The 12,785-nt window shown below is 42.7% G+C and overlaps 1 protein-coding gene across 1 annotated transcript in view; it reads right to left on the reverse strand.

The window, feature by feature from the left end:
* Positions 1-8,467, reverse strand: part of LOC121184486 (voltage-dependent N-type calcium channel subunit alpha-1B-like) — a 55,375-nt gene extending 46,908 nt beyond the window's left edge. Inside the window, 7 exon segments of the mRNA XM_041042170.1 lie at positions 5,042-5,152; positions 6,313-6,380; positions 6,551-6,668; positions 6,769-6,841; positions 7,896-8,027; positions 8,113-8,225; positions 8,397-8,467. Of these exon segments, the coding sequence (XP_040898104.1) occupies positions 5,042-5,152; positions 6,313-6,380; positions 6,551-6,668; positions 6,769-6,841; positions 7,896-8,027; positions 8,113-8,225; positions 8,397-8,462 (681 nt within the window). The 5' untranslated portion in view covers positions 8,463-8,467.
* Positions 8,468-12,785: the final 4,318 nt, after the last annotated feature.

The raw sequence follows: 12,785 nt of genomic DNA on the forward strand, positions 1-12,785 counted from the left end.
CTACATGCTTGAATGATTTACAGTATGAACAAGGTGCAATGGCGCTTTCAACACAGCAAACCACTGCGTTCACTTATCACAGTTGTACTGTGGAGAGGGCTCATCCATGGATATGTCTGAACAAAGGCCAAGCATGGCCACATAACCATGCTGTGACATGAAACACCTTTTTTTTTCTGTCAATGTCTGTGTAATACAGCACTGTGAAATGGCTGAATGCATGCACTGTTGACTCTGTGTGAACTTTTAACAGTGCTATCTCTTCACATTATTTTACAGTTGGAAAATGACATGTAACCATGCCATCTCTGAACGTGGCATTGGGTCAAATAAGTCAGATTATAGGGACAGAATGTAACTTTAGTCCATGCTTTCAATGCTCCATCATCCTGCCGTTACATTCTTCATACTCACCTTCTACATATGTAAAACTATGTAACACACTGCACTGTGATCCTGCTAAGAGGGTAGATGGACAACATGGGACTGGACTCACTGAATGAACGGGAAAGCCTGTAACATGGTGTGTATGACAGCAATGCAGGGCAGGTCTGTTTTATTTATGTGGTCTTGCTTTCAAAGGATGTAAATAATGAGAAAATGATTATGTATGTTTTTACGTATGTAATCATCATCATCACCATCATCCACCACCTTGCTAGCAGGCGGCTGGGTTTACCTCAGGAAGTGATGGACTGGGGTGCAGACATAACTCCTACAAACACATAAAGGGAGCAACATTGAAACAAACAGAGGGAGAGAAGGAATTTCAAAGGGACAGAAACAAGTTACAGACAAAAGCACAGAGGGAGCAAATAAGCTTCAGGAAACTGACGAGGGGAGAAACGTGTACAGTAGAGATGCAAAATTATACAAAAACTCCAACAGAAATTGTTTGTGCTGAGAGGGAGCAGGGTAATAATGGGGGGCAGGAGATAAAAATACTGAACTCTGAATGCAAACTTGTGCGGTTACAGTGGAAAAGAGCTGTGTAATGTTTGGCTTGACTGATCTGATTGACCGTTCATAGCATTATTTCACTATGGGATCTGCTTCCATTGCACTGAAGTAAACTATAGTTTTGCATAGTCTTTGTCGCAATGCAAGAGGCGCATGGGAGCATATCCCACACTGAGACATCGCACTCAAACTACTCATAGAACCAGGGTTGCACAAGTAACTGAAGAATGTGTATATATGTGCTACTAGCTGTCATTATTTATACAAATGAAATTACAGAACAAACAAATACTGAAAATAGTACAAAAATGACAGTTTTATGGCCAATTACAACACTAATTCTGTCTTTCAGCTGTTAGACCCTCAGTATCTGCCAGACCTAAAGCTGCTTTATAATTACAGAGTGAAGATGTGTGATCTGATCTGAGATTAGGGGGGCAAACCCTTTCTTGCTTGCTGGCAACAAATATTGGATATCACAGAATCTGCAGCCTAAAGAAGGAAACTCTTAGTTGCTTATCTCAGTATCACTTACTGAAAGTGCTACAACAATTTTGGAGATAGTCTGGTAAAGTGTATGCAATCTAGTAACGAATTATTGTTACAGTGTAATCTATGTATTTACACATGACCACAGTAGGCGTAAAGACACCTTAGTTGATGGCCAAGTGAAAGGTCACTTGACAGATTTCTACCAAATCTTAATGGTTATAAGGTTAATGAGGTTTCATTTAGTGCTTTTGTTGCTTTGAAGATTGTTGCATTTAACAATACAGAATATGGGAAACAACTCAATTTTTTAAAAATTGTTTTCTTATTGTCAACAAATCCAATGAAAAGATTAAAACCAACAGTATGCTAGCTTGTCTCGGTGGCTTTAAGCCTCTAGCTCATTGCTTACTGAAGACGTAAACCTTTAAACCTCACACCTCACAAATATATAATTTCATTTTTTAAAAAGTTTCAGTAATTTCCTCAAATAGCTGGTCACTGTGGTTTTTAGCAAACGTTACTCAATAGTTCATTTGTTGGAGACTGTTTTGGTGCACTAATCTGTATCCGAGGCAGCAGGATGGTGCATGTGGGATTGAGACAAAATAAAAACATTCGTATGAATGTGTGTGTGACCGGGTGAATGTGGCCTGTAGAGTAAAGTGCTCTGAGTGGTCGATAAGATCAAACAAGACAAGAGAAGTGCTACATAAATACTCTCCATTCATTTTCATGGGAATTGTTGACAATATGAAAATTCTATAAAATTTCCCCAGCAGCGTGAGTCCACTAGTGTCACTGTCAGCCGTCAAAGTCCCACATCGTTCTGACTCACCACAAATCACTGTACAAATAACAATGATAGTAACTGCTATCAAAAGCTGCTGTGTTTCTACTGAGCAGTCCCATTCTTTATCTGTAAAACACAAGCATACAGCTGACACTGCAGTTATAACGTACAACACATATTTACAACCAGCTTGGGAAATGAATCATATCACATACAGAATGAACAGTGATATGTAGCATCTTGAGATTTACAGAAGAAGAAGTGCAGTCAGTGAGAAATCGCTCTGAGACAGAAGGATGTGGATCACAGACAGTCAGATACTACCATCACTGACAAAGACACTTGTGACCCTTGTTGTCCACAGGGAAATAATGAAAACACAACACGTGCATGGAAATACTGAAACACACACACACACAGCTCTGTGAGCACAGAAGAGCTGCCACGTTCTTTTGGACAACTCACACAGAAGAAAGACATGATGACACCAGAAGAAGAAAGGGTTTAGCAGCAGAAGAGAAGGAATGAGAGAAGGATCATGAGAGGACTTTAAAAAGTGTATCAGAGAGGTAATAACTCACAGTGAGTTAACGCTGCAGATGGATGAGCTGCTAGAATGCGCGTTACCTCGACTGCGTGTTAGAAAACTGCACATGCACAAAACAAAAATGGGGGAGGGGGGAGGGGACATCATTTAGGATGAAGTCAGGGAAACAGCCAGACACCATTCGACATTTCTCTGCGTGTCCATTAGCTCCTCCCATCACATTTCAATGTAATGAACAGTCAAAGCTCAGAAACACAAAACTGAGACTGAACCAGAAAGGAAATGTCACACAAATGGGCCATCAGGGACATTTTGACTTATATGCTACAATGAGGAAGGGAAATACTTGTACAGCCCAGTCATGACAGAGTGGAGTTACACTGAAATCTATAAACACGCACAATTTCACTGAGTGGTGCAAAGGCAAACTGAATTGAATTATAGATGTGTAGACACAGAGTGGTGTGGATACAGGAATAATTTCATGGGTGGAGCTGAAAAAAAAAAATTCTTTATTTAACAAAAATTCTGACATTAGTATTAAATCCATAACTGATGCCAATGTCTCACTGTGTTTCTGTAGATAAGATTTCATTTAACTGGGCACACTGAAAATGCATCTGGTTTCAGTTGTGGGCCAGAACCTCCACTCACACTGACACAGTCTGTTTTCCAAACCAGTTCTCAAGTAGCCCTTGCATTAGGTTTGGAGTCAGGACCTACAGTCTCAAAGCTGCTTTTTGTTGTTGATATACTATCTGATATATTATCCCCTTGTAAAATTGTTATGGTGAACATGGAGCAGTGGCTTATTTACACATCCAGCAGACAGTGCTTCCAGATTAAAGGTGTACTGTTCCTTTTCCCAAACCTTCTTCGTTGCCGTGGAGAACTCAGGACAGCTGCCATGTTCTCCAAAAAAAAAAAAAAGCTCAAGAATTCTGTTTGAGGTTCAGCTCCACCAGTGAAATTATTTATGCCTGAGGAGCAGCAATCTTATGTTTGTGTTACACAACCTTTATGTTCACAAATGAGCCTTAACAGCTAATGCAATAATAACAGTTTGTTACAGAATACAGAGCAGTGCACAGACTATGTTGTCATTCTTCTACAGAAACACAACAGTATCTTAAGAAGAATGGACAGTTCACAACAATGCAATGTAAATGCTTCTGTACATCTTATGTTGACTGCTGTAAACCAAAATAATGAAACAAGGATAAATTAAACTGACAAGAACTAAAACAATACAATGACTACACCAATAAATGTATGAAATATCACTTAACATTATAATACGCATCATGTACTGCCTGGAGAATCTACAGTTAGTCCATAATTAGCCTTGTGAATGGTTATAATTAAAATTGCACAACAGCTTCAGTATCTTTGCTTCCTCTGAAAAGCTTTTTGTTAAATATCTGTCCATCCCAGTATCATATATGCTGTATGTCTGTGCCCATGGTTGGTTGTCAGAAATATAATGGGATCTCATGGGCGTACTGGTTGTTTAAGAGTGTAAAACATTTCTCATTTCACTTGTGAGTAGTATTTTGTCTGCTGATGTTATGATTCTTCTCCGGGACCCTGCAGAACTCTACAGCAGAGGCCATTTGGGAGGCAGAGAGCGGGGGATCTGCTTTGTGAAGAAAAGACTGTGTGGGTGAGCAGAGTAGCACTGACTTTCACTGGGACATTGACTCTGAGAATGTTAATCAACATCATGCTTCAACATGTGGCTGTCATCTGGGAAAAGCAGCCCCGAGAGCTAAATCAAACAGGGACCAAGTACGAAGATATCAAAAGAAAATTCTGACTATGCTGTCTGTTTGTCTAAATATTCTGCTTCCCTGAAATAAACAGGAAAAATAACGACCTAGAGATGTTAACATTCTGCTATATTTATACTGAATTATTGGAGGATTCTGTATACATAGCTGTTTTATATTTTTGCCTTTCATCTTTATTTTTTGCTCCCATTTTTTAGGCTAGGGTTAAGGGTTTGTGCCCTAAGCTAAACGCTAACCTGAGAATTGAATCACCGAGCAGGATGGACGTGTGCCCTGCAGAGTCATGAGTGCTGACATATTGGTGAACTGCTCTTTAGCATGGGTAGCTGTAGAACTAAAATTCCCAGAATTCCCATGTGTCTTTTTTTTTTTTTTTTTTTTTGTGGGTGAGAGCTGAGCAATAAAAGAGAAGAACAGAGATTTCAGAAAGGCTGGAACGAACATTAGATAACAGAGGTTGACTTACGCTGTGATGGAAATGTTAGCGGCTGACATGGGGCTGACCTCCTTTACCTCCTTGGCCTTCTGGAGGGTGAGTTTCTTATTGATGGCCTCCTCCTGCTCTTCCTCATCCTGGACAGTATTGGCAAAATACATACATACCATACATACAGTACAAATAGCACAAGTTTACCTGCTATTTTGATCAATTCAGTATAATAGTATATACGTTTTCGATTCACTCATTTCACCTACTCGCTTCCACTTTCCTGTTTGGAAGGCTGTTAAACTACTGTCAGTGAAACTCAACACTGCACAGATTCATGCAGTTTCACATCAGAACAAGAGTCTCAGAGTCTGACAGCTGGTCAGTGGACCTAGTTTTACCCTTTCCTGGTGCTTTTTAATGTTAAAAACCTGTGGAAAGTTTCACGGAGAGCAGCTGAACAGCAATCAATTTAAAAAGAAAGAAAGAAGTGAAATGAGTGAGTGATTAAAAACAATATTTTTATTAGAGCACAGAAAGTGAGAGCAGCAGAGGGCTGAGAATGGCATGACTCTGATGTTATATGATGCAATTAGTGCTGAAATAAATGTTAATTATACTAAAATTATTGTGAATTATTATAGAACAGGTGATTCTACAACCCTCCCCCCAGTTTTTCACCCAGCCCTGAACAACCACCGGTCTTTATCACTACTGGCCTACAATTCCAGACTGTCATTATTTTAGGAGCCACTTTTATGGAGTCATTTCATTGATTTTCTTCCGTTTTTATGAATAAGATCTGATTTGTTCTTACTCAGTATGATTTGTAACTGGACACAATGTGTACACAGAGATGCTGCAGGATTAATCAATAAGACTACAGCCTCTTAAAGAAGTCAGTGACACAGTGGATAACAGCTTCTTCCTCAGTGTGAGGTGTTAACAGCTGCCGATTATGTTGAGTTACAGAGGCAGCATTACATCAGTCATACTACAGTAGCCCACCCCCCTCCCCACCACACACACACACACACACACACACACACACACACACACACACACACACACACACACACACACACACACACACACCTCCAAAGGGAACAGTCTTGCGAAAACCAGTTACCCAAGTTACCCTCATATCCTATGAATATTTACTATGTTGTAAAGAAAGGGGATAAAAAAGGCAAGTAACTGTGGGATATGATTTAAGCTATATGACTTCTGCTGACGGCTGCTGTTGGGTAAGACAGTGCTACTGCCTCATCCCAAACCCCTATAAAGCCATAAAGAATCACTGTACCTTAGTGAGCTCTTGGGCATTTGCAAGGTTATCAACAGCGATGGCCAAGAACACGTTGAGGAGTGTGTCTGGTTATTTGTGGGTTCAGGAAAAGATTATAAATGTCTGATAAACACAGAAGCAGCGTTTATAATTGCAGCTGTTCTTCAAATCAATGATAAATTCGTTCACTGTGCTATAAGGCTGCCTGACAGCCACAAGGCCCAGTCGATCTGGATCGATCAATGGGGCAGGATACAGTTTCCAAAGAGAGTGAGAACGATGAAATAAATGGAGGAGAACATTCCCCCATGAACGCCCCCCTGCGACTCGATGCCGTGGTACATGACTGCGTTCCAGTCTTCCCCAGTTAGGATCTGCAGGAGAGACACAGGGCTGGTTTCTGAGTCTAGCTCAGAGGAACAAGCAGAGCAGGATGAAAAAAAAAAATATATGCATGATGGAGTTGACCTTTACCTGGAAGACGGTGAGAATGGCTGCTGGGAACGTGTCAAAGTTAGTTGTCGGCGTTTCGTCTTCAAAATTAAACCTGCAGGGAGAAAATGAACAGTCTCTGAATGTAATCAAACTCCAAAGCCATGACACAGTCACATTCACTCCTCCACCTACAGCTGGATCGGGCACTTTATTATCCTCTCCATTAGCCTGTTGCACATTATTCCAGTGCAATATATGCCCATTAGATTTGTGTCATCTGAGTGCCTGGTCTGTGTGACCTTATGGATGATGTCTGAGTGTTTATTCTTCTCAAATGGATGAGTTTGTGCTAATGCTGACATTTTGTATCTCTGTCTGTCTACTGGGACCTAATTACATCTCCCCCCAAAACCGAGGGATGCAAACAGAGAAGGCTGGGATGGCAGCAGAATCTGTCTTGTGCCTTCTGAAAATCTGAGAAAGCTTCTTTCTGTCTGAGTCTCATTAAAAGACAGCCACAGAGAGGAGAGAGGGAAAACTGCATTTGTTCCAGAGGCCTGCTCTGAAATGTGTTTTTATTTTCATCATATTCTGCTGGGAGTTTTTACTCCTTTAATTATTCCAAGATTCTTTTTAAGATTCAAGTATTCACTGTTATATTTTAAGACTTAATTTCTAACTTGTGTATATGTCCCATTATTTCAAAGTGCAGAGAGATGCTGACAGCGGCTGAGGGCTGAATCATGATGCTCTGTCCATGTTTCTAGAATAAGTGACAAAATATTATATTCTTCTTTAACCCTTTGACCTCTGGGCTGTTTTTGCTGAGTTTTTTTTTTTTGAGTTTGTAGTTATAACGTTGCTTTTTTTTTTGTTTTGTTAGCCCACTTTAACCTGCAGGAGTTAAAGTGGGCTAACGAGTGAGAGAATCTGTCAAACAGCCAAGAAGTACAGCTGTCACAGATGATGCTAACAGATAAGTAGCCAGATGCTGTTACACTGTCAAAGGATGGAAGGACGAGAAACTCACGATCCATTCAAATCAAATCCATTAAGCCTTGTTTTACCAGAGTCATTCTGTATGGAGTCAGTGTAAAGTCCCTCAAGATGGCTGTGTTTTATTTCTTCACTACGAGCAGCAGCAACATTAGAAATAAATTACTCACTGGCCACCAAACAGCTGCATGCCCAGCAGAGCGAAGACCACGATGAAGAGGAAGAGGAGGAACAACAGGCTGATGATAGACTTCATGGAGTTGAGCAGAGATACCACCAGGTTCCTCAAAGAGTTCCAGTACCTACACACACGGAGATACACTGTATGAACATATATGACATAATCAGTGATCCCCAGCACATAAACAGATATATGCGCTGACTCACTTGGTGACTTTGAAGATCCTGAGCAGTCTCAGAGCTCGCAGGACACTAATCCCAAATGAGGCCCCAGGTTTGATGGCAGCCCAGATCACCTCAAAAATACTGCCAATAATCACCTGTGAACACATTCTGATAAATACAGCTGGCAAGCACTTTATCCCAAACACTTTACTCTGCCAATAATCAAACACATTTTTCTTCTGAAGCAGCAGCAGCCCTGAATTACATGAATTACACTACACATGCTCATGCATTGATTGAACTCCCAGCCGAACAGGAAGACTCACCCCAAAGTCAAAACAGTTGAACGAGGAGTGGAAGTAGTTCTGGGGTCCGAGGCCGTACATTTTCATGGACATCTCTGCCAGAAACAGGCCCAGGAATACAAACTCAGCCAAGTCTGTCCAGGGAGAAGAAGAAAACATACAGATCAATGAGCAGGTTAAAAAGAGCCCTGCTGCTGATCTTCACTATTCAATAGAGCTGAGCTCCTGCTGCCTGTTCAGCTGTGCCCACAGCGAATAAGACGCTCAGATGAGTCCCACAACGTCAATGAGGAAACACACACACCTCAAAGGGGGGATGCCAGTGGGAATGACCTGAATCAGCCACATGCTGATTACTGAGTTAGGAACTTGCTCTGGTGGTGGTAGGTCTAACATTATGCTCCTTTTAAATTGATAAGTATTTATTGCATCCTTTAATATCATACATATTGTATAGCTGCTGTGCTGTGTATGTATATATTGTATGTTGTATATTGTAAGTCTTTACTGTACTGTATACTATAACAATTCATCAACAAGTGAGCCCAAATAGTGTATAGCTAATTTTTTAATTAGCTGAATAAACTGAAGAAGTTTTTTTTTTTTTTGCTGAGGGTGATGTTGTTGCTCATCAGCATTTTGGACCCATATAGGGAAAACACATTTTGGGGACTGACAGCCGTTCATGCAGCACTTTCCGACTTCCGGATTTGTCAGGAAACATCCCAGCACTCTCATGCTACCACACATATATGTAACTATAGTTGTCAGATGATTTGCATATAAGTCTCTCATACAGATCCTTGACAACCCTAAACAAAAGTACCACTCTCCCAACTCACTTATATGGGGGAACTTCAAATGCTCATAACTCTGGAACCGTAAGTCCTAGAGACTTAAGGGTGGTACCATTGGACTCGGGGTACACACAAATGGGGGGGGGGGGGGGGGGGGGGGTAGGACAAGGTCTCATGTCTCTATCTTGCTCCCTGAGGATGGGTCAAAACTGACCCTTGTTAAAACCCCAAATTTTGACTCTCCCAACTCACTTATATGGGGGAACTTCAAATGCTCATAACTCCGGAACCCTATGTGCTAGAGACTCAAGGGTGGTACCGTTGGACTCGGGGTAAACACAAATGGGGGGGTAGGACAAGGTCCCATGTCTCTATCTTACCCCCCTGAGGATCGGTCAAAACTGACCCTGATTAAAACTTCAAGCCCTGTACACTCTTGACAACCCTAAACACCAACTTCACCTTGAAAAAAAGTACCACAAAAAGGGGGGTCCAAACCACTCCTAAGGTTCTGAAACGTGCTCCTAGACACTTTCTGGGGGAACACTTTTGGCATCTCACACTTAGGAAAATTTTGACTCTCCCAACTCACTTATATGGGGGAACTTCAAATGCTCATAACTCTGGAACCCTAAGTCCTAGAGACTTAAGGGTGGGACCGTTGGACTCGGGGTACCCACAAATGGGGGGATAGGACAAGGTCTCATGTCTCTATCTTGCTCCCTGAGGATCGGTCAAAACTGACCCTTGTTAAAACCCCAAATTTTGACTCTCCCAACTCACTTATATGGGGGAACTTCAAATGCTCATAACTCCGGAACCCTATGTGCTAGAGACTCAAGGGTGGTACCGTTGGACTCGGGGTACCCACAAATGGGGGGGTAGGACAAGGTCTCATGTCTCTATCTTGCTCCCTGAGGATGGGTCAAAACTGACCCTTGTTAAAACCTCAAATTTTGACTCTCCCAACTCACTTATATGGGGGAACTTCAAATGCTCATAACTCTGGAACCCTATGTGCTAGAGACTCAAGGCTGGTACCGTTGGACTCGGGGTACACACAAATAGGGGGGTAGGACAAGGTCCCATGTCTCTATCTTACCCCCCTGAGGATCGGTCAAAACGGACCCTGGTTAAAACCCCAGATTTTGACTCTCCCATTTCACTTATATGGGGGAACTTCAAATGCTCATAACTCCGGAACCCTATGTGCTAGAGACTCAAGGCTGGTACCGTTGGACTCGGGGTACACACGAATGGGGGGGTAGGACAAGGTCCCATGTCTCTATCTTACCCCCCTATGGATCGGTGAAAACTGACCCTGATTAAAACTCCAAGCCCTGTACACTCTTGACAACCCTAAACACCAACTTCACCTTGACAAAAAGTACCACAAAAAGGGGGGTCCAAACCACTCCTAAGGCTCTGAAACGTGCTCCTAGACACTTTCTGGGGGAACACTTTTGGCATTTCACACTTAGGAAAATTTTCACTCTCCCAACTCACTTATATGGGGGAACTTCAAATGCTCATAACTCTGGAACCCTAAGTCCTAGAGACTCAAGGGTGGGACCGTTGGACTCGGGGTACCCACAAATGGGGGTGTAGGACAAGGTCTCATGTCTCTATCTTGCTCCCTGAGGATGGGTCAAAACTGACCCTTGTTAAAACCTCAAATTTTGACTCTCCCAACTCACTTATATGGGGGAACTTCAAATGCTCATAACTCTGGAACCCTATGTGCTAGAGACTCAAGGCTGGTACCGTTGGACTCGGGGTACACACAAATGGGGGGGTAGGACAAGGTCCCATGTCTCTATCTTACCCCCCTGAGGATCGGTCAAAACTGACCCTGGTTAAAACTCCAAGCCCTGTACACTCTTGACAACCCTAAACACCTACTTAACCTTGAAAAAAAGTACCACAAAAAGGGGGTCCAAACCACTCCTAAGGCTCTGAAACGTGCTCCTAGACACTTTCTGGGGGAACACTTTTGGCATTTCACACAGGAAAATTTTCACTCTCCCAACTCACTTATATGGGGGAACTTCAAATGCTCATAACTCAGTTAAAACTGACCCTTGTTAAAACCTCAAATTTTGACTCTCCCAACTCACTTATATGGGGGAACTTCAAATGCTCATAACTCTGGAACCCTATGTGCTAGAGACTCAAGGCTGGTACCGTTGGACTCGGGGTACACACAAATGGGGGGGTAGGACAAGGTCTCATGTCTCTATCTTACCCCCCTGAGGATTGGTCAAAACTGACCCTGGTTAAAACTCCAAGCCCTGTACACTCTTGACAACCCTAAACACCTACTTAACCTTGAAAAAAAGTACCACAAAAAGGGGGTCCAAACCACTCCTAAGGCTCTGAAACGTGCTCCTAGACACTTTCTGGGGGAACACTTTTGGCATTTCACACAGGAAAATTTTCACTCTCCCAACTCACTTATATGGGGGAACTTCAAATGCTCATAACTCTGGAACCCTAAGTCCTAGAGACTTAAGGGTGGGACCGTTGGACTCGGGGTACCCACAAATGGGGGTGTAGGACAAGGTCTTATGTCTCTATCTTGCTCCCTGAGGATGGGTCAAAACTGACCCTTGTTAAAACCTCAAATTTTGACTCTCCCAACTCACTTATATGGGGGAACTTCAAATGCTCATAACTCCGGAACCCTATGTGCTAGAGACTCAAGGCTGGTACCGTTGGACTCGGGGCACACACAAATGGGGGGGTAGGACAAGGTCCCATGTCTCTATCTTACCCCCCTGAGGATCGGTCAAAACGGACCCTGGTTAAAACCCCAGATTTTGACTCTCCCAACTCACTTATATGGGGGAACTTCAAATGCTCATAACTCCGGAACCCTATGTGCTAGACACTCAAGGCTGGTACCGTTGGACTCGGGGTACACACAAATGGGGGGTAGGACAAGGTCCCATGTCTCTATCTTACCCCCCTGAGGATCGGTCAAAACGGACCCTGGTTAAAACCCCAGATTTTGACTCTCCCAACTCACTTATATGGGGGAACTTAAAATGCTCATAACTCCGGAACGCTATGTGCTAGAGACTCAAGGCTGGCACCGTTGGACTCGGGGTACACACAAATGGGGGGGTAGGACAAGGTCCCATGTCTCTATCTTACCCCCCTGAGGACCGGTCAAAACTGACCCTGATTAAAAGTCCAAGCCCTGTACACTCTTGACAACCCTAAACACCAACTTCCCCTTGACAAAAAGTACCACAAAAAGGGGGGTCCAAACCACTCCTAAGGCTCTGAAACGTGCTCCTAGACACTTTCTGGGGGAACACTTTTGGCATCTCACACTTAGGAAAATTTTCACTCTCCCAACTCACTTATATGGGGGAACTTCAAATGCTGATAACTCTGGAACCCTAAGTCCTAGAGACTTAAGGGTGGGACCGTTGGACTCGGGGTACCCACAAATGGGGGTGTAGGACAAGGTCTCATGTCTCTATCTTGCTCCCTGAGGATGAGTCAAAACTGAACCTTGTTAAAACCTCAAATTTTGACTCTCCCAACTCACTTATATGGGGGAACTTCAAATGCTCATAACTCCGGAACCCTATGTGCTAGAGAC

The sequence above is a fragment of the Toxotes jaculatrix genome, chromosome 7 (assembly GCF_017976425.1).
Source record: "Toxotes jaculatrix isolate fToxJac2 chromosome 7, fToxJac2.pri, whole genome shotgun sequence".
Taxonomy (NCBI): domain Eukaryota; kingdom Metazoa; phylum Chordata; class Actinopteri; family Toxotidae; genus Toxotes; species Toxotes jaculatrix.